Source organism: Lutjanus erythropterus, chromosome 4 (assembly GCF_056507025.1).
Source record: "Lutjanus erythropterus isolate fLutEry1 chromosome 4, fLutEry1.hap2, whole genome shotgun sequence".
NCBI lineage: Eukaryota > Metazoa > Chordata > Actinopteri > Lutjaniformes > Lutjanidae > Lutjanus > Lutjanus erythropterus.
Window position 1 is genome coordinate 15,352,904 of NC_139320.1, and position 22,454 is coordinate 15,375,357.

Consider the following 22,454-nt stretch of genomic DNA (forward strand, 5'->3'; position numbering starts at 1 on the left):
CTGTTCATGCAAAGTGCAGTCTGGCACACTGACTTAAATGTAATCGTTTGACTGCCTATCTATGCCAAACCACAGAACTGGTTTGACCTAGCCTGATGTGGCCTTAGTTCACCTTTTCTTGAGGAGAAGCCTACAAAGATAGCTTTTAGTATAAAGAAAGCTCTATCATGTCCTGTCTTTGTCTCACTTCTACAGACTGCTTGCACTTTGTATAACTGTCAACCTTCTTTGCAAAGAATAAACTACAAGAGAGACAATCTATTTCTAAAGTGTTTTGTTTTGAGATCTCCCCAATTAAAATTTCCACATTACTTGAGAACCATTGAATACAGTATGAGTATTAATGTTTATACTATTACACAAACATCCTGTTCTCATAATTGTGATAGAGATATAATTATAAGATCATTTTCCCTGCTAATGTGTTTGTTTTATGCACATCTATCTGGTTATTTTGTGGTCCGCATTTTTGTAGGAAGTTAGAAATCTAAATCACTGAAAGTGGGGAAAAAAAGAAGTGTTTTGCATATAAAGCACCTCAAAGCAAGAAGATCAACTTGCACACACACAAAAAATTCCACTGAAAAACCTGCTTTTCCTGTTTTGGAGCACAGCATGTATCTGCTGGACTACAGGTCATAACAGGTGTCATCTGCAGATTATTAGGCTTAATTATATGGTCGCTCAAAGTAGGACTGCATATTTAGTAGGAAATTATATCTCTGAAACCCAAAAAGCGAAAAAGGTGCATAAAACACCATCTTACACAACAAGACAACAAACTTTCACACAAATAAATTCCCATCCTCTTCCTAAAATGCTGGATTTGGGTAGTAAGTACATGAGTCTATGCACCAATCTATCTATCTATCTATACAAGCATATATACACATACTGTACATACTGTACATACAGAACACACTGTGTAACACCAACCGTTTGCTGTACTCAGAATCTTTAATTAAATCCATAATTACGTGATACAATACAACCAAACTGAATTATATGGTATACAAATTAATACATGAATGACAACAAAACAACATAGGCAACAAATTCCAATTGTCCAGTCATTGATGACAATGTACAGTTGATAAGATTCAAAGTTCAGTCACATAATTTGGAAGTGCAACACAATTATTATTCATTTATTTATTTATTTTACACAGATTTCTGTTCATTTAAATTACTTGTTATTTTGAGTGAACAAAAAATATTATTTGATAACAAGATTGCAAGGGTTGGTTCATAATTTTTCACATCATTTTTGTGATGCTTGTTAATACCCTGTGTTTGCAGATCATCTTAAGGATACGTACTTCTATCTTCTTAATTGTGGACGTTCTGTTGTTCTTAAATTGCACTGCTTCATTTTCACAAATAAATTAGATAGATTTGGAATAAAATGATTTGACACTCATTGAACAGACCTGTAATTCCTTGCTTTATTTGCCACTCCAAGATGGTTATATTTAATGATATAGTGAAAAATTATTTTCAAAGGGAGAATACTGAATTTAAAAGCTGCATGCTGTACTTAACTACTGTGTCTACTTTAAATATTGCAATAAATGTGAAGAAAAATCCAGCTGTAAATTTCTGCTCACCCATATCTAAGTCCTGTTTACTATATTTCCTGCATTGTAATAAAAATGGTTAAAAATATATATATACAAGAACAAATAGAAAATAAAGTCAGTTAATTGAATTTCACACTGAACAGTTAATGTCAAGAGTCTGGCATTCACTGAACACATCTATCTCCACTTTTACTCAGCAGCAGTTTGAAGTTCAGTCATACTGGGCCATGGGATGGTCAGCCCACGGAGGCAGGTTGGCCAGTTTCTCCTCAGTTGCTGTGTTGATGGGCCAACCCCAGGCCTTAAAGAATCCAGCCAGGTTCATCCCAACAGTCTGGGAGAAAATCTCAGCATACAGGTTCATCTTTCCTGGGTTGTCATTGGGGAAGTTGCTCATGTTGAGGTAGGTAGCAAACACCTTCTTAAAGGCATCCCAGCCAAACTTATCCTGGAGCTACATGGACAGAGGCAGAGGAAGAGGAACATGTGAAAAAAATTGTTGTTGTCTCTCCATTTCTTTTTTCTGGTGTGGAATGAGCATTAAAGTGTAACTGGGTTGAATGGGAATGGACACTTTCAGTCCTTTTGATCCTCTCTCACCTGCATGTATGTCTCCAGGGCCACCCACATGCTCCAGCTGCTGAGATTCCTTCCTCCCTCGGCATACCCCTTTGCGCGATTGTTTCGTTCTGCTGAAGTCATATTTGGATGAGCCTGCATTGCACAAGATAAAATGATGTGATTGTGAAACAGTGTAACACCCGTAAAAAGCCAAATACTTTCTCAACATGTGACAAAAAGAGGAGTTGTCTTGTGTGATGTTGATCGATTGTACTGCTGTGGACAGCAAAATGTATTTCAGCCACTTAAAAAGGCCCACCTAAATAATTAATATCAGTTTATGTATAGTTTATATTTAAAATATTTTCACCCTTTACCTAATTACCTAAAAACTAATTTTACCCTGCGGACACTGGAGTTGATGGTCTACCACTACTTTCATTGCTTAGTTTGTTTGATTTTATCGTTTCTCAAAAGGTTAGTTTGAATCCCTGCCAGAAAAGGCTGTCAGTGAAAATATTCCAAATTTAGCAGACATTTTGCTGCTGACCCTGTCCATAGCAGTACATGGCTTAGCTTCCTTTCTGGTACTCCTGCTGCTTCTCCAAACTGAGGACGTGCCGACCATCATCTACTGTAGTTAAATACACTGACTATTGATAAGTACTTAATTTGTCCCCACTTCAAAATATCCGAACTATCCCTTTTAAAGGTGACTGTTGTGGCCATTGGTCTCTTGAAAAAAAAGGGAAAAAAACCTATTTACTCCACCTGTGCCCTGTTGATCCCCAGCACCTCTTCATGAACATACACTGACCACAGGTTGCATGTACACTCTGTGGTATGTGATGGGAACTCCCAGCAGCCTCTCTGTTGGTTGTGTCCCAGTTCATGGATGGGGCCCCACAGGCCGTTACTCTTAGCGTGGTCAACGCTGACCATCTCGCCTGCTGAGGCAGTGTGTGTCATGATAGGATAACCTGAGTGCATCCAACCTGGAATGAGAAACGGATCTTTAGAGTTCCATAGCTACTGTAAACAAACATCACATCGTAGTGCAAAGGCACACAACTCAAGCAAACCATAAAGCAAAAGCCTGATATTAGCATGTGTTGTTACAAACCTCCTCACTCAGAATTTGTTAACTCAAAATAAACATGCAGGTTCAGTGACTTGCCATCTATGCAATTTGTAAATTGCCTGTAAGCGTGCATGTGAATGGTTACTTATTTTTGTTTGCTCTGTGATAGACTGGTGACCTACCCATGGTGCACCTGGCCTCTCAGAAACAGACATCTACAGTTTCAAAGCCAAATACACTTACCACAGGAAATCTGTACATCTGCTACAATGCGTTCTTTGCGAGGAAATTTGTGTGGTTTGGCAGCTAGATCAGCAATTCCCTTCATCATGTCATTCCAGAGCGCCGCCAACTCATCTGGGCGCTCCAGACTACGAATAAAATCAGATGGCACAGTGAGGATGATGTTGTCAAACTCCAACTCTGCCCAGGGGGAAGGAGCTGTACGCAGCAATGACCAATCAGCAGCCGTTGTCACACCTGACAAGAACAACAGGACAAGTGTATTTAAAACTGACTTGAATTTGAATTGAATTTTAATGGTTTTGATGACAACTTATGAGTCTGCCTTAGATCTTCCTGAAGATGTTCTTTTTTACACTGTCCTGAAACCCAAAACAACCATGCTATTCTCTACAATACTGAAAAAAGTTACTATACCCCTTCCATTTCCACTCATGAGGATTCAGATATCAGCATACACACACCACAGACTCACCAGATTTATAATATGGTGCAGGAACAGCCATCTGCACTATGACCTCTGGCCCCTCCACCTTTGTGTTGCATGGAGCCACCAGGTAGAGGAGGCCCCCCCAGAGGTTCCACACCTGCATCATCTCTGAGGTAACAGGAAATCGCTCATGAACGCACGGTGCTCTCTTCAACTCTGCGTGGTTGAGGTGGTCTGTTTGACAACCTATCTGGATCTGAGAAGGACATGGAATATATGTTACTGATTGTAAACGATGTCTGTACTGTATGAATAAAAGGATGCAAGTTTAGGACAGATGTTGGAAAAGGGCCACCATGGGGTGGGCTGGACCTCTACTAGGGGTGCAACAAGACACAATGAACTCAATAATTATTTGTTTTTGTGTACAGTACCTGCCATCCCTTGTTGACAGTCTCTGCTGGTATGTTTATGTAGGTCTTCATTCCAGGTGAGAGGTAGAGACCTGTACTGATCCACTCCTCCTCTCCTGACACACACACACACACCACAACAGCAAAGATTACATTTGCACGCACCCCAACAAAGATACCTCTTCAATGATGCCTCCAATATGCTCATTTCATGTCTGTTAATTACTTTTTTTCCTTTTCTTTTCTTTCTTATGATCAAATGTGATTCATTGATATAATCAGATAGGTAAGAACAGATTTGGCTGTTAGTGCACATTTCATGAATCCCACAAATGGTTTTCTTATTTTCTACTTATGGCTTTGAATGAGAACAAATACAAGACAAAAATAAGAAAACATGCGTGTATAAGATGCAATGAATCACAAGTGTGAATACATCACATGTGTACGTACTGTATACAAGCTGAACCACAACAATGAGGTCTGACCTGCTGTGTTTACATCAATCTTGATTCTGTGGTTGTAGACAACTGGCATCAAGGGGTTGTGCTTGATGAGGTAGGGCAGGAGGGCATCAGGATCTGGGCAAACCTTGTATACTTCTGCCCCCACACTGAGGAGTAGGTGGTCTTTGGGCCTCTTCACAGGGCAACTGTCACACACCTTGAAAGAAAATTAATGGTGATATTATTAAGGATGTTGCTATAGATCATCATCTGTTATTCTGGAACGTTTAGAAAGCTTGCGTGTTATTTTGTCCACTCACCTGTGGCATGCCCGTCTTCTTTAAGATGTCAGTGAGAGTGGACACCACCTGTGTATAGGACGAGCAGTCATAAGCCCTCATGCTCAAGTAGGCAGCACAGTCTTTGCCCAGCCTTTGAAGACATTCCTCCTCATGTCTGCTGAGTTCTTTGCCCTGGGTCACATGGCCAGCGAAGCGATGTAGAAGGTGGCGGAAGTGGTAGGTGTCTTTGATGGCTTGGTTGGGCACAGGGGCCTTGTATAAACCCCCATTGATTGTTTCCTTCAACAGACTCAAGCCCATTTTGTTCAGGATCTTGTTCCCTGAAAGACATTCCAGCAAACCTGATTTGAGCTACTGTGTTGCCTTGTTGAAATTATGTGGACAGGTTATAAGAACACTGGTATCAACACTTTTGATTTGAAGCCCAGGATAACTGAAATGTGGGTCTGATATTCGACCACCTTTAGAGTAAAGCTCATGCAGGTCTGATACACATAAAGCAGGAGCCTGTTAATGAGAAACAAGTTATGATGTTTGTCAATTTAAAAGATAGTTTTACTCGACGAGAAAGTTGCTGTTTGTCATAAAACTGCTCAAGTATCAGACTGTGAAGGTAATTAGACTTACACAACCAGAGGTTGCATGAGTGACATGTGAGTAGGCAAGACTTTCTCCCTCTAAAAGCTAATGTTAGCTGCTGAAGCAACAATGCCTGTGTGTTTTCGTACCAGGATGCAGTCACACAACAGCAGGTGTTACTTGTTCTTCCTCTTCATGGCTCATAAGAGCACAAGCAGTTGCTATATAAAACACTTTAAGTACGATAACCTTACAAGGAGCAACGATATTCGTGCGAGACGAGAGATATAGTTCAATGAGCTGTTGCCCTGCAAAATTATCTTTTTAAATGAATAAACATCACATGTAATTTGTTGCACAATTCAAACTGAAACAAAAAATTATTTGTCTCTCACCATAGACATATTTTTTATGGAGTTGGGCTCCATGGAGCACAACAGAAGGGTGTAACTTTGTCTCTCTATTCATATGATTAATTCCCTCTATTTAAATCGTGACCAGCCTACATTCCCTGCATTCCAATATGTTCCCTCTTTGCATTCATCTTGTCTAGAATGTCTTTTCTACCCTTCCTCGTAGCCTTCCTATCACCCTTTGAGTGAAAACAAGCACTGTAAAAGCAGCAATTCAGTATGTGTGTCAGTAACATACACTTCATCATAGTTTAGTTAATGATGTTACTGAGTAAATGGCATAAGAATGAATAAATAAGGATGAACAAGAAATGAATAAGAAAAGAGTCTTAGTGACGGTTTAACTAAAGTTCATAAGTTGAAAAATATATGGTACTACCATAAAAAAAATAATTTAGTTGAATGGAGTTTGGTTCAACAGTATCAAAACAGCAAAATAAAGTGTCTTAAAGATAGAAAGATTGACAGATGTCTAACATACATCGCCTGAAGAGTCAGGAAGGTAGCTGTATATTTCAGGCTGGTCAACTTTGATGGAGGCAGACTGAAAGGAGCACTATTTCTTAATTTATTTCTAAATAAAGACGCTGTTGATCTGGAAGAACATAGGATAATTACTCCACTGACTGGCCAGAGGATTTGGCTTCCAAATAGCTCAACAGTGATAGTGTTTTCTTATTTCATATGTTTGAACTGGCAAAGAGCTCAACATTTGTATTGACCACCAGTCAAATTATGCAAAAACTGGTGTGGGTATGACACAGGAGCAAAGTCCCTGACTGGTTGCTCTTATCCATAGAGCCTGTCCCACAGCCTCCAACTCCACTGCATGTTTCACTGCTGGGTGATCTTTTGCCTATGTCCAAGTCAGTTGTCCCTCTGTGTATGCCCTAGACTGGTTAGACTTAAATGGTACGACTCACCTCTGGTCGCTCTTATTTAGTTTCCCATTACAGACAGTGCCTGGTACCTTGGTTAAGGGTTCAAATGAGCTGAGCCAATCCTAATGCTGCACTCCAGACAAGTCAGAACACTGAAATTCCAAACTTCTTGTTGAAAAAGTACAATGGAACACCACTCAAAGTCAGACTTCCTACTCAAATCCAACTACCCAAACCTCATGAAAAAGCAACTGTCTGAGGTCACACAAAAAAGGCAGCGCCCATGAAAGCCTAATATAATACATACTATGACAAAGTAAAAAACCTGTTCTGCGTGTAAATTAATGTTAAAATATGTTGCCAATGTTATTAAGTAGTAAAATAAAATGTATAATGGCATCAGCCATATATTTTGTTTACTTTTGGCCGTTGTGCCCGTGGACTGCTTTGAGGTCAAAAGTTGGAAATTTCAACTGGGAAATTCTAACCTCTGACTCTGACTTTTACCAAAATATGTTTTGTTTTGTTTTTTATCATACCTGAGAAGTCTGTAAATGGGTTTTGTCCAGGGTGTGTGTGTGCCCACCACCAAGCATGTCCACCAATCAGCAGGCCTCCTCCCTCTGCTACAAAGTTTTGGATTTCCTCCACATGATCGTCACTGTATGCTGTACACACAAATACACTCAGGTCTTTCCTGAAGTTTGTCCTCTCACACCTTAAACCTGACTTGCTGAGAACTTTTAGTGCATAGTCTTGCACCACACCAACGACCCCATTCCGGCCTTCATCCAACCACCGAAGGGCATTGATCCAAACTGGAGCCAGTGTCTGCGATAAAGGCAGTTATTACAAGAAAGGCAGCATTTTATTAATCACAGAAAAAGACTTGGCAGATCAGCACACATCTTATTATCCAGCACACTGCAGACAGCCAACTGTTGAGCATAGTCAGAGATTCTAAAACCAGTCTTTAATGTTAACTCTACCTCCCGTCCCAGATATCCTTCATGTGTCACCACGATGACCCGTCCCTGCCCATAGTAGGCTCCTGCGAGGAACGGCCGTTTATCATCTGTAGTCCCAATGGGAAAGGCTAGCGGGCCGTGGACCAGGACCTCTGAAGGTACTGCTTCACCCTGGAGGTCAAACTCTGAAACCCCCTGGAGTAAGAATTGCAAGTCGTCCTCAAAATCCTTACCAATCCTAAATTTGAAAGGGGGAAAAGGAGAGGATAAGACAGGTGCCAAGTAAGAAAGATACAGTATATTATGTAATTAAATTAATAATTGAGGATAAGTGTATCAATCTACTTATCAATTCAACTTATGAAGAAACAATGTTTGTTACCATAATTATGCTGATAACAGACAATTACATATTTTTCTGTCCCCTGATGATCTGAGTCCTATTGAAATACTATCTGAACTTACCAACGATATTAATAACTGGATGTCCACTAATTTTGTACCACTAAACAATGACAAGACTGAAGTTCTGAAATTCTGCCATCATTTTGGACACTGACCTCACTTTCCAGAGCCATATAAACAGTACAATTAAAACCAGATTTTATAATTTAAGAAATATTCAATATAATTATTCAGGAGCTTCTTATCCCACGACAACACTTAAAAAGTTGTCCACACTTATTATTTCCAGACAGCCAGGCTACTGGTCAAACTGCACTCTGGACATCACTGTAAATGAGGGCACTCTGAGATTCCTTGAGATTAAATAAAGGTTAGATGAATAAAATATTTTGCATCTGAAGCAGCAGGCAAACAAGGCAAACAATTATTCAATTATTATAATAATTGAAGTAACAATTAGTCACTAACACAAACATCACATCATTTGCCAGCTAACTAAGTTACTAAGTTAAGAAAAGTAAAAAGTTAACAAAATGTTAAAGCTTGCTTGTTTCTTCACCTTTGAGAAAAACTTGTTGGCCATATTGTAGTCCCCTAACTTTCTTTGAGGAACTTGATTACTTTGCTCAAGCCGTCTCAAAAAGGCAGCCATTTAAAAAGTTAAACCTCCTAAAGGGTAACTTCAAAGTTAAAACAATATCACATTTTTAATTGGAGCTTAAAAGTTGGTGCAACATAATTTAAAGATAAAAAATGATTTAATCTGGTTTCTAAATTAATACTTGTTGGTGCAACCCAGCCTAAATCTGTGTTTAATGAAAAGTAGAGTATACACTCACACTGCAGCCATCCATGAAGATGGGATCTGTGGGTAGACAGGCAGACACTCTACCTCACCCACATGCTCAGAAAAGTAGATCCCTGCCACACCAGACACCTTGTTTCCTTCAAACAGAAGCAGCGTGTTCTCCTTAGGGTGATCTGCAGCCCAGCTCCATGCCTGCCCTGCTATCAGCACTCCTCCTCCAGCTTTCATAAATGCCACCAGGTCCTTCGGGTCTGCACCCACGCTGTAGGCATCAGTCACGTACACACTGACCCCCAGCTTGTCATCAAAGCCCCCCACAACTTCAGCTTGGAAGTTGGAGTTACTGAGGTTATCAGCGACTGCCCTGACCTCTTGGTGGATCCCAACAGACAAGTTGTCGGATCCATCTCCTCTGAGCCAGGTCAGAGCGTTCTCTACCAGAGCAGGAAAGGCAGTCAGGTAGCCTTCGTGACCCAGGACAACAATCCTTCCTTTGCCGTACAGAGAGGCAGCCATCAGGGATTGGCCTTGGCTGTTCATTGCTAAAGGAAAGGCATGGTCTCCAATCAGAACCAGGTCACTGGGAACACAGGGGCCTTGGAGGTCCAGCTCTGTCAAGCCTCTCATGAGAGACATGTAGGCCCCCTCATGGCGGTTTTGTGTGGGCTGGGTGGACATGGTGAGAAAGCTCTGAGGGTTGAAAGAAGTGTTCAGTCAGATGGAGGTTGCGTTAGTGAATGATAGATGTATGTTGTGTCAGTTGGTTGTCCTGTGGGGAAAAAGGAGATTAAAACAAAAAAAATAAATGTATTATCTGGTGGCTACTGTGGTGAATTTTGATTACAATCTAATTAAAACAACAACAACATGTCAGCCTATGTCTGCAATTAGTTCAGAGACCAAAAGTGAATCAGCTGCTCCTCATCTGATGTCACACAGGCAGAGTTTTCAGGTTTTCATTACAATCAAACACTACCTAAAAGCATAAAATGTTTTAAGTTGTCTTTCTGCATATACTGTATTATTTAAATACATGTGTGCTTACTGGTTTATTTCACTCACAAATATATTATGACTGTATTTTACAGAGGTCTTGGAGAATCAATGTTTTAATTTTGAGTTGTACTCTGGTTCGAAAGGTTTAATTTGGTACCAAGTAATGTGTATGAAGTTACAAGTCAGAGAGACATAAAATACAATGTAGAGCAAAATGTAGAAAAAACAGCATGTTTATAAGAAAAATATATGATCTGTCAAAATGAACACTGTTATTAGAGGAATGTATACCACATGTGTATTTATATCAATTTGTAGAGACACATTTTGATCTGACTACAATACAGAAACATTATTATGAGGGCTTACAGTTTATGAATATTGTATATATGATTGTAATCTTCTAGTATTTCTGTTGGTCTGGAATAGATTCATCAATAATATGGCTGCAAGTACAGATTATTTTCATTATCAATTAATCTGACAATTACTTTCAGAATTACTCAATGTACAGTGTATAAACTGACAAAAAGTTGTGAAAAATGCTCATCAGAATTTGAAAGTGAAAGTGATATCTTCAAATTGCTTCTTTTGTCCAACCAACTGTGCAACATCCAAAGACCCTTAATTTACTATCATAAATGACAAAAAAGCCACAAATCCTTACACTTGAAAGGCTGAAACAAGCAAATGTCTGACCTTGTTGCTCGAGAAAATCACTGAAACAATTGATCGATTATCAAAATAGCTGGCAAATAATTTTCTTTCAATTTTTTAAACGACTAATATTTGGATCTATAACCAGTTATGACAAAAACACATTGGTTGTAGGCCTATAGGTCCAGTCTTCCATATTTTATTCTTGTTAACACCCACCACCCCAAGTGTCAGTATCAATGAACGTACTGTAACATAATTATTAATAACTAAAACTTTATAAAACAAGGTGAATGTAACATGCAGCCTATTCTCTAATGGAATATGTTTTACCCATCTTCCATGATGCCTCTAAAATAAACAAACTTAAATATACTTAAAACCAACCAGCCTATATGAGTAATAAAAACCTGCCCAACCTGTTTTGAAGAAACGCAGGTCACGTTTAACTAGACAGTATAATAACAGAGACAAATTACGAACTAGCTAAACCGGTAAATATGAGAATCTACGAGCTTATCCCAGATTTTCGTCCCTACCTTTCCTCGTTGACTTCTGTCTGACTCAGTGGGTGGAAAAGGCTGGAAGAGGCTGACTTCCTCAGTGCAACATTCAGCACCGAAACTACTTAACTGTACAAGAAATTACATCTTTGTTATTTTCAAAAACGATTATAAAATTATAAAACAAAGCTGCACTTTATCGGACGTGGTCTTCCGTGGAATTATATGGGTCAACAATGATGAAAATGAAAAAAGAAAACTCTATTATGAAAAAAAACCGGAAAAGTCGGTCATGGGCGGAACCTTCTAGGAGGACACGTTTGTAGACGAGCCTATTTTGCTGATGGACCGCGGGTACACTGCAAACCAAGCCCCCTCACACTGCACTCTTAACAACCGAGATACAAAGAAGTTCTGGCGCAAGTAGAAACGTGACGAACTTAATCTATACGTATTCCCCACCGCACGATGAGTATTTTATTTTGTATCTTTGGGTTCATACTTGAATGAAGTGAGTCGTTCACAAATAAACACAGCTTATTAAAGCCCTAAATAAATCGGTGTAGCGGTGGTCTCTCGCCCAGATGTCTCAGTGCACGCTGGTGAGCCCCTCTGGGATTCGGGTCTCCCTGGAGGACGGACGAGCTTTGATTATGGGCCGAGGTCCCGAAACCGGGGTAGCCGACAAGAAATGCTCCAGACACCAGGGTGAGAAAAGGAAAAGTCCCACACAAACACACTGGTGATTTATTGTAGAAATTTACACGGGAGTAGTTGTAGTTGTAATGTATTGCCTATACATATGTGTAGATATATGCGTATGCCAGCAATTTGGCTCGTGCTCTACTTATAATAACATATTTGTAGGCCATAATACACTGCCTGGCCAAAAATGTCACCTGGATTTAACTAAGCAAACAGACAAGAGCCTTCCATTGGATAATTACTGCAGCGATTAATATGTTTCAGCTGGCAACAAGTTATTGAACCCTAACTGATGCAGTGAGAAGCTTCTCATTCCTTAAACAACCATGTCAGAAGACATATCCTGTGGTAGTGGAAAAGATGTTACTCTGTTTCAGAAATTGCTGAAACCACTAAAAATGGGTTAAGAACTGTCCAACACTTTATTAAAACCTGGATGGATATTGGTGAATCATCATCTTCCAGGAAGAAATGTGGTTGGGAAAAAATCTTGAATGATTGTGATCGGAGATCACAAATGTTTGGTGAAATCAAATTGTAAAAAATCAGTAGTAGAACTCACGGTTATGTTTAATAGTGAAAGTAAGAGCATTTCCACATGCACAATGCAAAGAGAACTCAGTGGAACAATGAGACAGCTGTGTAGCCTTAAGAAAACCTCTTATCAGTAAGGCTAATTAGAAAAAAGGCTTAAATTTGCTAGGGAGCATAAAGATTGGACTCTGGAGCATTAGAAAAAGGTCATGTGGTCTGATGAGTCCAGAGTAAGTAACATCTCAAACTCTCTGTGCACACAGAAGATTTATTTCTCTTACATTTTGTTCACAAATGTTTATAAAGCCTGTGTTAGTGATAGGGTGACCATGTGGAACTGAACATGGACAGGATCAGGCTTTCAAAAGTTAATCTGCTGCAGGACAGATGTTTTCTAAAAAATCTTTTATCCAATGGTAACATGGTAACATGTCTGTCAATGTCCCACACAAACAACTCTTCTGTCTCACATCTGGTCACCTCAGTTAGTCAGCACTTCTGCTTTGCCAAGATAATCCATCCACCTGACAGGGAAATGCTCTTTAAACAGCATGCTTGCTGCACAGGTGTCCCTTGGACTAGTCACAATAAAAGGTCCCTCCTTTTGCATTATTGCTTAAAAGTGACATAAACTATTATTCAATAATTACATTGTTGTAGATTAGTGAACACATTGTTTTAGCTCAAAGTGATTATACATATTGGATTGTGTATATGCATGTGCCTGAGTATATAAACTGGTAATAATCCTTGTGTGTCTTTCAGTGAAGGTGGTGGCTTGCTATGCAGACCAGGATGTGGTTGTTACTCAGGTAAAACAAACACTTGAGCCAAGCCCAGTTTATGATTAATTTAGTCCCCATGTGAAACTCAGACTAGAGAAACACGCTGAACTGCAACAACAGGAAGTTCGTATTTGGCACCACACAATCAAAACCTTTGTCATGTCATAATGTCTGAAAACCTGCTGATGGTGCACCTTTCTCATTACTTCCTGGAGCCACCATGCTGTAAACTAGCTGTAAATGCATAAAAGCTGGAGTCCGGTGTCAGTACATGTCCAATTTTCTTCCACAGCTGGGCCCAAATCCCAGTTCCCTGGACGGTGAGCAGCTGGGCCGGGGCCAGTCTGGTAAACTCACCAGTGGAGGCACCCTCTACCTGGTTAACCAGAGCCATCCATTCACACTGCACTACTCCCTGAGCTCAAACGGAGCGGCCTCCAGCACTACAAAGGAAGGACTGAAAGCAACAGATAAGACAAAAGGAGGAGGAAACGGGAAAGACAAGGAGGCGCAGTCAAGTCCAAATCCCAAACGCAGTATCAAGGATTTCTTTTCTGCCTCTCCCATGAAGGTAACACATTTAGTACTGTTTGGTCATTGTGTTGAAACCTGTTTGATTTATTATTTCATCTATCTTAGTGCTGTCATGTTATCCTGCTGTGTTTACAACTAAGACAGTATTCCTTAAGAGAAGTTGAAATTAAATAACTGAGAATGAGAGATATTTTTAAAATATTTTTTTATTTTTTTGTTCAGCCACCAAAAAGACAGCGGAGCGCAGAGACAGGGCACCCTGAGGTGAAGCGCAGGAGAACAGATGATGAGGCCTCACATAGACGGATGAAGGCTGAGGAGGAGGATGAGGAGAGACTGGCAGAGGAGAAGCTCAGGCAGCTGCAGGAGTTGGCAGAGAAGTCTATGACAGAGAAGAGTAAGAGCACCCAGCCTTCATCATCTTCAACATCTTCGTCATCTTCAAAGGGCTGTCTAAAGAGCAGCTGGCAGCAAATCGGCAACCTGATGCTTTACACTGCTGCTGGTGTCAAAGCAAGTGACAAGGTGGGACCTGTTTCAACAGCTTTATTTACTCATTAAATGTGGTTGGAAGTTTGATTTTGCAACTTAATCGTTTCAAATACAATTATGTAGATAAATGTATTTTAATTTAAGCATCACAATAAGATGTATTTAATTGCATAAATAAGAAAAGACACAGGTGTCCATGCTTTATGTTAAAAAGCAGCCATGAGTTTTGATTGAGTGACTGAAGTTTCATCTTGTTTGTCTGCTACAGCAGATCCAGCAGCAATTAGTCAATTAATTGACCTTTCATAAGCCCCCCCCCCCTTTCACTCTGCTCTAAGCAAGTAACCTTGGTACCTCAGTCATCTCTCTCCTTTCCTGTTTCCTGTACTCAGACTTAAATGTACAGTTCACCCTAAAATCAAAAATGCATGTTTTTTCCTCTTACCTGTAGAGCAATTATTCCCTCAAAATTGTTTGGTGTGAGTTACTGAGTTTTGGAGATATCAGCCATAGAGATGTCTCCCTTCTCTCCAATATAATGGGACTAAATAACACACAGCTTGTGGTGCTTAAAACACCAAAAATACATGAGAAAAACAATTCAAACCATTGTCTCTTTCCAGAAATCAAACCAAACACTGACCCTAGATATGGACTTTCAAATTTTTCACTAATTTCACAGCCTTTGTAGGTTCTCCTACACATTTGGGAGAGTGAGACAAGGTATTTGCAGTCTTCAAGCTCATTGTTAGATGCCAGTAAGTCCTGCATCCTGGTCCTTTAATTAGTCATGAGTATTAATTTTGGTTACAGTTTTAATTATCGTTGTCGAGTTTGGTGGGGCATCATTCAGTCAGAGGGTTCCTGCACCTTTTCCAAAGTCAAATTCAAACACTTTTCAAGCATTTTCAAGGTGTACATGATGTTTATACATGCTTTATATTTATGCTCAAAATGATTAGGACCTGTTTCATTTCCTCTTCTTCTTTTTTATCACATTAAATGAGATGTTATTTTGCTATAAACAACCAAAATCATGTTTCAATTCTACACAAGGCTGACATATAAAAGAAAACACAACAGTTTCATGTTTCAAAATGTGTCACCTTTCTGTAAGTAGATTTGGCATCTCATATGAAATGGCTGTGCCACTTTAAAACGATCACTGAAACAATTACTAGACAAATAGCTTTAATTTCAATCCAGTCCTTGTAATATTTATTTTTATTTTTCATTCCCGGAAATTTTCCCTGCTCCTTCAGAGGACACACATCAGTACAGAGCCTCAGTATGTGGAGTGACAGGCATGCTCAAGATGATTATCTTTATTTTATGCAAAAGACAAAAGCAATTAGGATGTCTGAGTTATTTTTATTTTTTATTTAAGAATCAAACTATTCTGCAAGAGAGTGATTCATAATGAAAGTAATACAAATACAGTTTCAAGCAGTTTTGAGCACTTAGTCCAAAATCAGAGCGCTTTTCAAACCTTGAACACCCTACATTAAAATTTAAGTGTTTTTATCTGTGAAAAGGAAGTGTTTGAAACTATAAACACTCTAGAGGTGTGATCCCCAATTTGGAGTGAACTCTTTAAAGTGGTGAGATCATGCGGCAGATATGTGAATGTTCTTCTTTTCATCCTTTGCAGATTGCTGGGTTTGACATAGACGGGTGCATCATCACCACCAAATCTGGCAAAGTCTTTCCCACCGCACCAGATGACTGGAGGTATGTCTGCACTCCTGAACTTTGCCTTGTAAATCCTAAGCTAAGAAATATGATAAATGACTTTCCTCTTTCTGTTTTTCAAATGTTTATATTTACAGTACCTGGTATTCATTATATTTCATATCTACGCAGTTTGTTGTAATTGTCTTTGTGTTAAATTACCAGGATTCTGTTCCCTGAGATTCAACCAAGACTGGCAAGTTTGATCAGAAAAGGATTCAAGGTTGGAAGGAGCTAAATGCAACACATGCTGATAACATCTTGTAAAATGTACAGGATTTTAGGTGCTCTGGTCGTGTTTATCACTGGATTTCTGAGTGTACCCTCGCTCTCTTCCTGCAGGTGGTGTTCTTCACCAATCAGATGGGGATCGCTAAAGGCAAACTGAGACCAGAAGTCTTCAAGTCTAAAGTGGAGGACATCCTCACCACACTGCAGCTCCCCGTGCAGGTTTGTCATGCTGTAGGTTTGACTCTCATCTCTCTTGTAATTATTGTACAAAAAGCTGATATTTGTATCTTCTCCTTGTCTGTGTCTCAGGTGTTTGTAGCAACAGGTCCCGGTATCTACAGGAAACCAGTGATGGGAATGTGGAATCACTTGTGTGACAAGGTAACTGGAAACACGCCCACATTATTCAAAAGCACACCTTCATGCAGTATTTGCACTGAGGCAGAGGATACACAGTATTAACTACTGTGCACTGCTTCAGCTGGGAGTCGCCCTGTTATTATTCCTCAGTGTTATTCACCTGATGGGTTTGCATGTTTGACAATAATCAGTCCATTGTTGTTCTAAGGGTGAGTGTCTTTTCTGCTCAGGCAAATGATGGTGTGACTGTTGACAAGACACAGAGTCTTTATGTAGGAGGTGAGTGAGATTGGGTTTGGTATGAAGTGGTGTTGCCATAGTGATAAACATCCCATACTTGCAGGTGGCCGTATGTTCTCAGTTATCTGACCTGCTATCACAGAAATGCACATGAACACACACATCAATCTACATTTTGAAAACCAAACTTTTTAATTCCAATTGTTGTGTGATTTTTTTTCCTCACACCCAAAAATGAACCCAAACCCAAATGATCAGTCCTGAACTACTTTAAATCTCATTAAATGGTAATAATCAAAGGGAGAGTTCACCCTCAAATATAAAGTACATGTTTCTTCTCATCGCTAATGCAGTGTTTATTTTTGTGCTTTTTCGAAGCACGAAAAACTCAAATCATGACCCGAGATAATCCACAGACCTTGTTGTGAGCAGCTTCATGTTTGTACTATTTTTTTTCTAACAAACGCCAACCGTATCACCATGTAGAAAGAAGCATGCATCTGCTGATGGATGAGAGGCTCATGCTCATGACAGTGCAGGATGTAAACATTTATGTCAACTTCCTCGGCTGAGGTGCAACCTCTTATCCATGAGTAGATGCACACTTCCTTCTGCGCTGTGATATGGTTTCTGGGTGTAATTCAGTACAAAGAAAATAGTTCACAACAGAGTCTGTGGATTATCTTGAGTAACTGGGTCATGATTTCTGAAAAGAGACATTACTGTTGAGTTTTTCAAATGTGTATTTCTGGTGCTTTGAGCACCACAAGCCGAGTGCCATTTAGTTTTGTTTTATTCAAGACAAGGCAGACACCTCTATGGCTGATATCATCAAAACTCAGCAGCTCACACCAAAACTATCCAGATGGATAAATGGCTTATTCTTGATATTTTTGACTTTTGGATGAACTGTCCCTTTAATGCTTATTGCCATACTTACACCTAAATTCAGTCCCAATGGAATAGAATTAACCTCTTCAAAGATCAGAAATGCAACAGATATAATCTAATTCAGAAGCGTTTTTAAGAACATCTTCAGTGTACAAGAGCACACATGCAGCTTCTGACTTTAGCTCTGTGCACAGATGCTGCAGGTAGGCCTGAGAACTGGGCTCCAGGAAAGAAGAAGAAGGATTTCTCCTGCAGTGACCGACTGGTAAGACCAGATTTTTACTCTGGTTTGTTTTTAACACTGTTTACAACCCCTCCTTTTTGTGTTTTATTTATTTCTTTAAAAAGGGACAATGTACATTAATCAACACTCAAATTGAATTGAATGTAAATGCACCTGATTCGGCTAAATGCTAGTTTTCATTGGCAGTCCCTTTGCAAGATGTTGTTAGGTACCCTTGGATGATAAAAATAATATACTATACATAATAGTTGCAAAAAAAAGTAGAAAAGGTAGTTTAAAAAGCAAAACAATTGAACAACATGAGCAGATAAATTCAATAGCAGATGATACAGGTTCTGTAGGTGTACAGTCATGTTAAAGGTGGATTTAAAAAAATATCATTGACATTGTTGGTTCTCAACAAGCTGTTTCTTACAGTTGTACTTGTTTGGATTATATGATGGGAAATATCTAATTAATTGTGGCACTGGATTTTATTGATTCGATGCTCTGAAGGAGAAGACAGCATGGCTAAATACAGTCAGTGTTTCTGAATGATACCTTAATGGGGAAAGGGTTCACAAAACAGATAAAATATTAGCATTATGTTAACAGTAATTGTCTTCTTTCTTGTTTCTGTAGTTTGCCCTGAACATTGGATTGCAGTTCCAAACCCCGGAGGAGTTCTTCCTGGGCTGGAAGACCGCCCCTTACAACCTGCCTAATTTTGATCCAGTGAGTATGGCGAACGAAATACAGTTGTGGGTTTGGTCTGTATCTCTGTTAATGTTTCTCTTTATGTGAACTTTTAGAGGAAGATTGACAGCTCTGCAAAGCTTTACGACCCTCCGTCTGCCTCTCTCACCTCCAGCAAGACAGAAGTCATTGTTGCCGTGGGTTACCCCGCAGGTAAAAGAAAGTAGACGGTATATCAGATATTTCTGATCTCCCTTCACAGTGACACCATTCTGATCTAATTCCCTCTTCCCATTCTCCACAGCGGGTAAATCCACCTTCTTCCACACCCACGTCACTCCAAAAGGCTACGCATATGCCAACAGGGTGAGTAGTGAGATGTTTGTAAACGGTTTTGATATTTGATACATAAGTTTTTATATTTGATACAGCTTTTTGATGTTCTATTATTATAATATTGATGAAGGTAATTATAGTTGTTATTATAACCCATATATTACCAGGCCCTTTCCTTAAAGTCTTCTCTGTCGTGTTGTGACCGGCCTTTTGTTTTTTGTCTTTGTATCAGGACACACTCGGTTCATGGCAGAATTGTGTGTCTGCTTGTGAGCGCGCTCTGAAAGAGGGCCGCAGCATTGCCGTTGACAACACCAACCCAGACCCAGAGTCCCGCAAACGGTAAAGCACAGGATGTTGAGTAGATGTATGACTGTGTGTGTTCTTGCATGTTTCAATATGCTTTTATTCTTATGATCCACCTGACTGGGGTACACCTTTATGCAAACAGGCTACCAAAAGCAACATCAGACAAATAGTCAAATATAGATAAAGAATAATTACACATAGTAACATAAGTGTATTTACAGGCAGGGTGGAGGTGTTCAATTTTAATGACACGGTAACACAAAGCTATTTTTAGACAAACCACCAGGAATGATTGAAGCTCACTGCAAATATTAGTTTATTAGTTTAATTTTGGATTGCTTTAATGTGATACAGCAGAAGATTTCAGTGCTGTTTTCTACTTTTGTCAGGGAAGGTCAGAGAACTGATCCAGGGACACAAAATTAAATTACTTATCAGCGGAAAAATGTTTGATCCACAGATATCAGCTTCTGGTGCAATGTGCAGTTTGGCAGAATGAATTCACCGATCCATTCTGCCTGTAACTACAATTAAAGCTACAGTTGGTGACTCCTGTATATTTGCTGAAAATGTCACTACATCATCATGGCAGTGTAGTACATGAGACAGATGACATCCTCCTCTGGCTCCTCCTGGTGTTCCTAATGGTATTTACAAGAACCCACGGCTTCTGAACAAAAACAACCAGCCAGTTTGCTTTTAAAAGAAAACACTTTTGTAGCAGACTGTAGTTCATGTGGAAGAGAATTTCATAGAGTAGGACCATAATGACTGAAAGCACCATAAGCTGATTTAAAGTTGACTTCAGGTACAGTGATCTTGATAATCTAAGGGATCTCTCTGGTGTGTACTCAGTGAGCATGTCAACAAAATAGGAAGGAGCTAAAACATTAAAACATTTAAAAACAATAAGAAGGACATTTTTTTGTTTTACTGGGAGCCAATGAAGAGAAGATAAAATAGGAGTTATGTGGTTACACCTTTTAGTTTAGTTTTTTTTTTTTTTTTTTTTAACTCTGGCTGCTGCATTCTGAATAAGCTGCAGTTAATTTAATGTCTGCTTTGTGAGTCCAGCAAAAACTGCAATACAGTAATCCAGCCTACTGGAAATAAAAACTTTTCAGAGTCTGACTGAGACAAAAAGCATCTAACTTTTGATATATTTCCGAGGTGATAAAAGGTAGTTGTAGCAACATTTGAGACGTGCTTCTGGAAGTTAACATCAGCATCTAAAATCACACCCAAGTTTTTGACATGATCACATGGTTTTACAGACAGGGGAGTTAACAAAGATTGATTTCATGCCTCAAACCCTTTGGTCCTACCAACAGAATCTCTATTTTGTCATGATTAAGCTGTAAAAAATTCTTCATGTCGGCATGCTATAAAGCATTTCATCCGATTTCAAAGAGAATTGGACCCAGTAGGAGGCATTAAGAATAACTATATAAAAAAATCCAATATAGTCTTCTTGTTGATGGTCTTCTTTACTTATTTAGGTCTTATAGAGGTTAAGACTGTTTCATAGCCTGTTAAAAACTCCTTGTAGAATGTTTATTTAGTTAATCTAACATGTAGAAAAAAATAAATTGAAATGATCATTTTTAACACTGCATGTCCCTTTCTGGCACAGGTTGATCTTGGTCAGTTTAACCTGGTTCTAACACAGCAGTATACTGCACAGAGACATTATAAGGTGCTATGTTACTGTCATATTTTAAGCCTTTTTCTAAAGGAAATCCCACGAAAAGAGTGCAAGAGTACTGACTGAATGCTGCTGCTGCTGTATTCTGTGGTTTGAATATACTCCTCCTGCTGCCTGCTGCTTGCATGTTCATTTATTTTTCTGTGTTTGTGCAAACAATTTGCTGTGTGTATTTTCCAGCTATGTGGACGTGGCCAAGGCCGCAGGAGTGGCCTGTCGCTGTTTCCAGTTCTCAGCCACTCTGGAGCAAGCCAAACACAACAACAGAGTATGACTCACCTCTCCACACTGTCACTCTGCACCACTTGTTTTGTTTTTATCTTGGCTGATGATGACAAGTGTTTTTTAATGCATTACTGTTGTTCCCAGTTCCGTGAGATGGCTCCGTCAGACACCAAACATGCCAAAGTCAGTGACATGGTTTTCCACAGTTACAAGTAAGAAAACGTGACCTTTCTTCGCACACACTTACTGTTTATAATACATATTTGTTTCTTGTGCCAAAAAGCTCAAACTTATGCACAGAGCTTGACAAAATGCACATAAATGCATGTCAAAAAATTTGTTGTAGTTTTCTATGTTAAAACATTTCAGAAACTTAAGTTTTGTCTTTGTTGCTATGTTAAAATGTATAGAAGCCCATTTACACCAATATGATGGAAAAAAGACCCCACAAGTCCTTAGAAAGAGAGACTTTCTCAAAGTAATGACTCAGAATCTTAAAATAAATTAAATATCTCAAATAATGACTCAAAATAAAGTCTCACAAAATAATGACTTAGTATCTTAAAATAAACTCAGTATCTCAATTATGACTTGGTATCTAATTCATTATTTTTAGAAAGTTTCTCATTGTTTTGGGATTTTTTTTGTTCATCACGTTATTGGAAATGGGCTTCCATAAAAACTTACATCTGTTACAGTCAGTTTTTTAAACATTTTTTTATTCTAGTAATAAAAATTCTTAGTAGGACTAGTCTGGTACTAATCACGCTAATCTGGTTCTCTCTCTGGGCAGGAAACACTTTGTGGCTCCTGCTCTCTCCGAGGGATTCTCTGAGATCCTCCAGATCCACTTTGTTCCAGAATTCAAGGACAGCCAATCAGAAGCCCTGTTCCGACAGTTTTCTGAGGGCTGATTGGACAGATGGCTTTTGTAACACCTTTGACTTTCACGTTCATGCTGACTTGAACAAATACAGACGACAGCCAGTGAAGCAGCTGAGGTGTAAGATTCGACCAACAAACAACATTAATAGAAGAACACAGAGAGTCAGTTTTATGTTTTGTTGTAGCTTATATGTGTACCATATAACCATACAGCCATTTGCCTCTAGCTACAAAGTAAGATTCACGATTAACTGGTTTGATTTTAATGATTGAATCAGCCCCTTCCATTTAATCATTGTGTTTTAT

At 39.2% G+C, this 22,454-nt stretch overlaps 2 protein-coding genes across 2 annotated transcripts; one reads left to right on the plus strand and one right to left on the minus strand.

Moving 5' to 3' along the window:
- Positions 1-938: 938 nt before the first annotated feature.
- Positions 939-11,478, minus strand: LOC146328208 (TRPM8 channel-associated factor homolog). Its single transcript, XM_084717087.1, has 12 exons — positions 11,183-11,478; positions 9,142-9,879; positions 7,919-8,135; positions 7,469-7,760; positions 5,075-5,376; positions 4,797-4,971; positions 4,330-4,424; positions 3,941-4,151; positions 3,466-3,702; positions 2,913-3,136; positions 2,181-2,294; positions 939-2,034 (listed from the first exon to the last, which is right to left on the minus strand). The coding sequence occupies exons 2-12, from the start codon at positions 9,786-9,788 to the stop codon at positions 1,792-1,794; spliced, it is 2,757 nt and encodes a 918-aa protein (XP_084573213.1). The 5' UTR covers positions 9,789-9,879; positions 11,183-11,478; the 3' UTR covers positions 939-1,791.
- Positions 11,479-11,625: 147 nt separating this feature from the next.
- Positions 11,626-22,352, plus strand: pnkp (polynucleotide kinase 3'-phosphatase). The gene is made up of 17 exons (XM_084717086.1): positions 11,626-11,974; positions 13,271-13,317; positions 13,583-13,861; positions 14,047-14,349; positions 15,968-16,047; positions 16,213-16,270; positions 16,390-16,497; positions 16,588-16,659; positions 16,869-16,917; positions 17,964-18,034; positions 18,635-18,727; positions 18,805-18,901; positions 18,993-19,054; positions 19,257-19,366; positions 21,219-21,306; positions 21,408-21,475; positions 22,057-22,352. Exons 1-17 carry the CDS (start codon positions 11,851-11,853, stop codon positions 22,175-22,177), a joined length of 1,830 nt encoding a protein of 609 aa, XP_084573212.1. The 5' UTR covers positions 11,626-11,850; the 3' UTR covers positions 22,178-22,352.
- Positions 22,353-22,454: the final 102 nt, after the last annotated feature.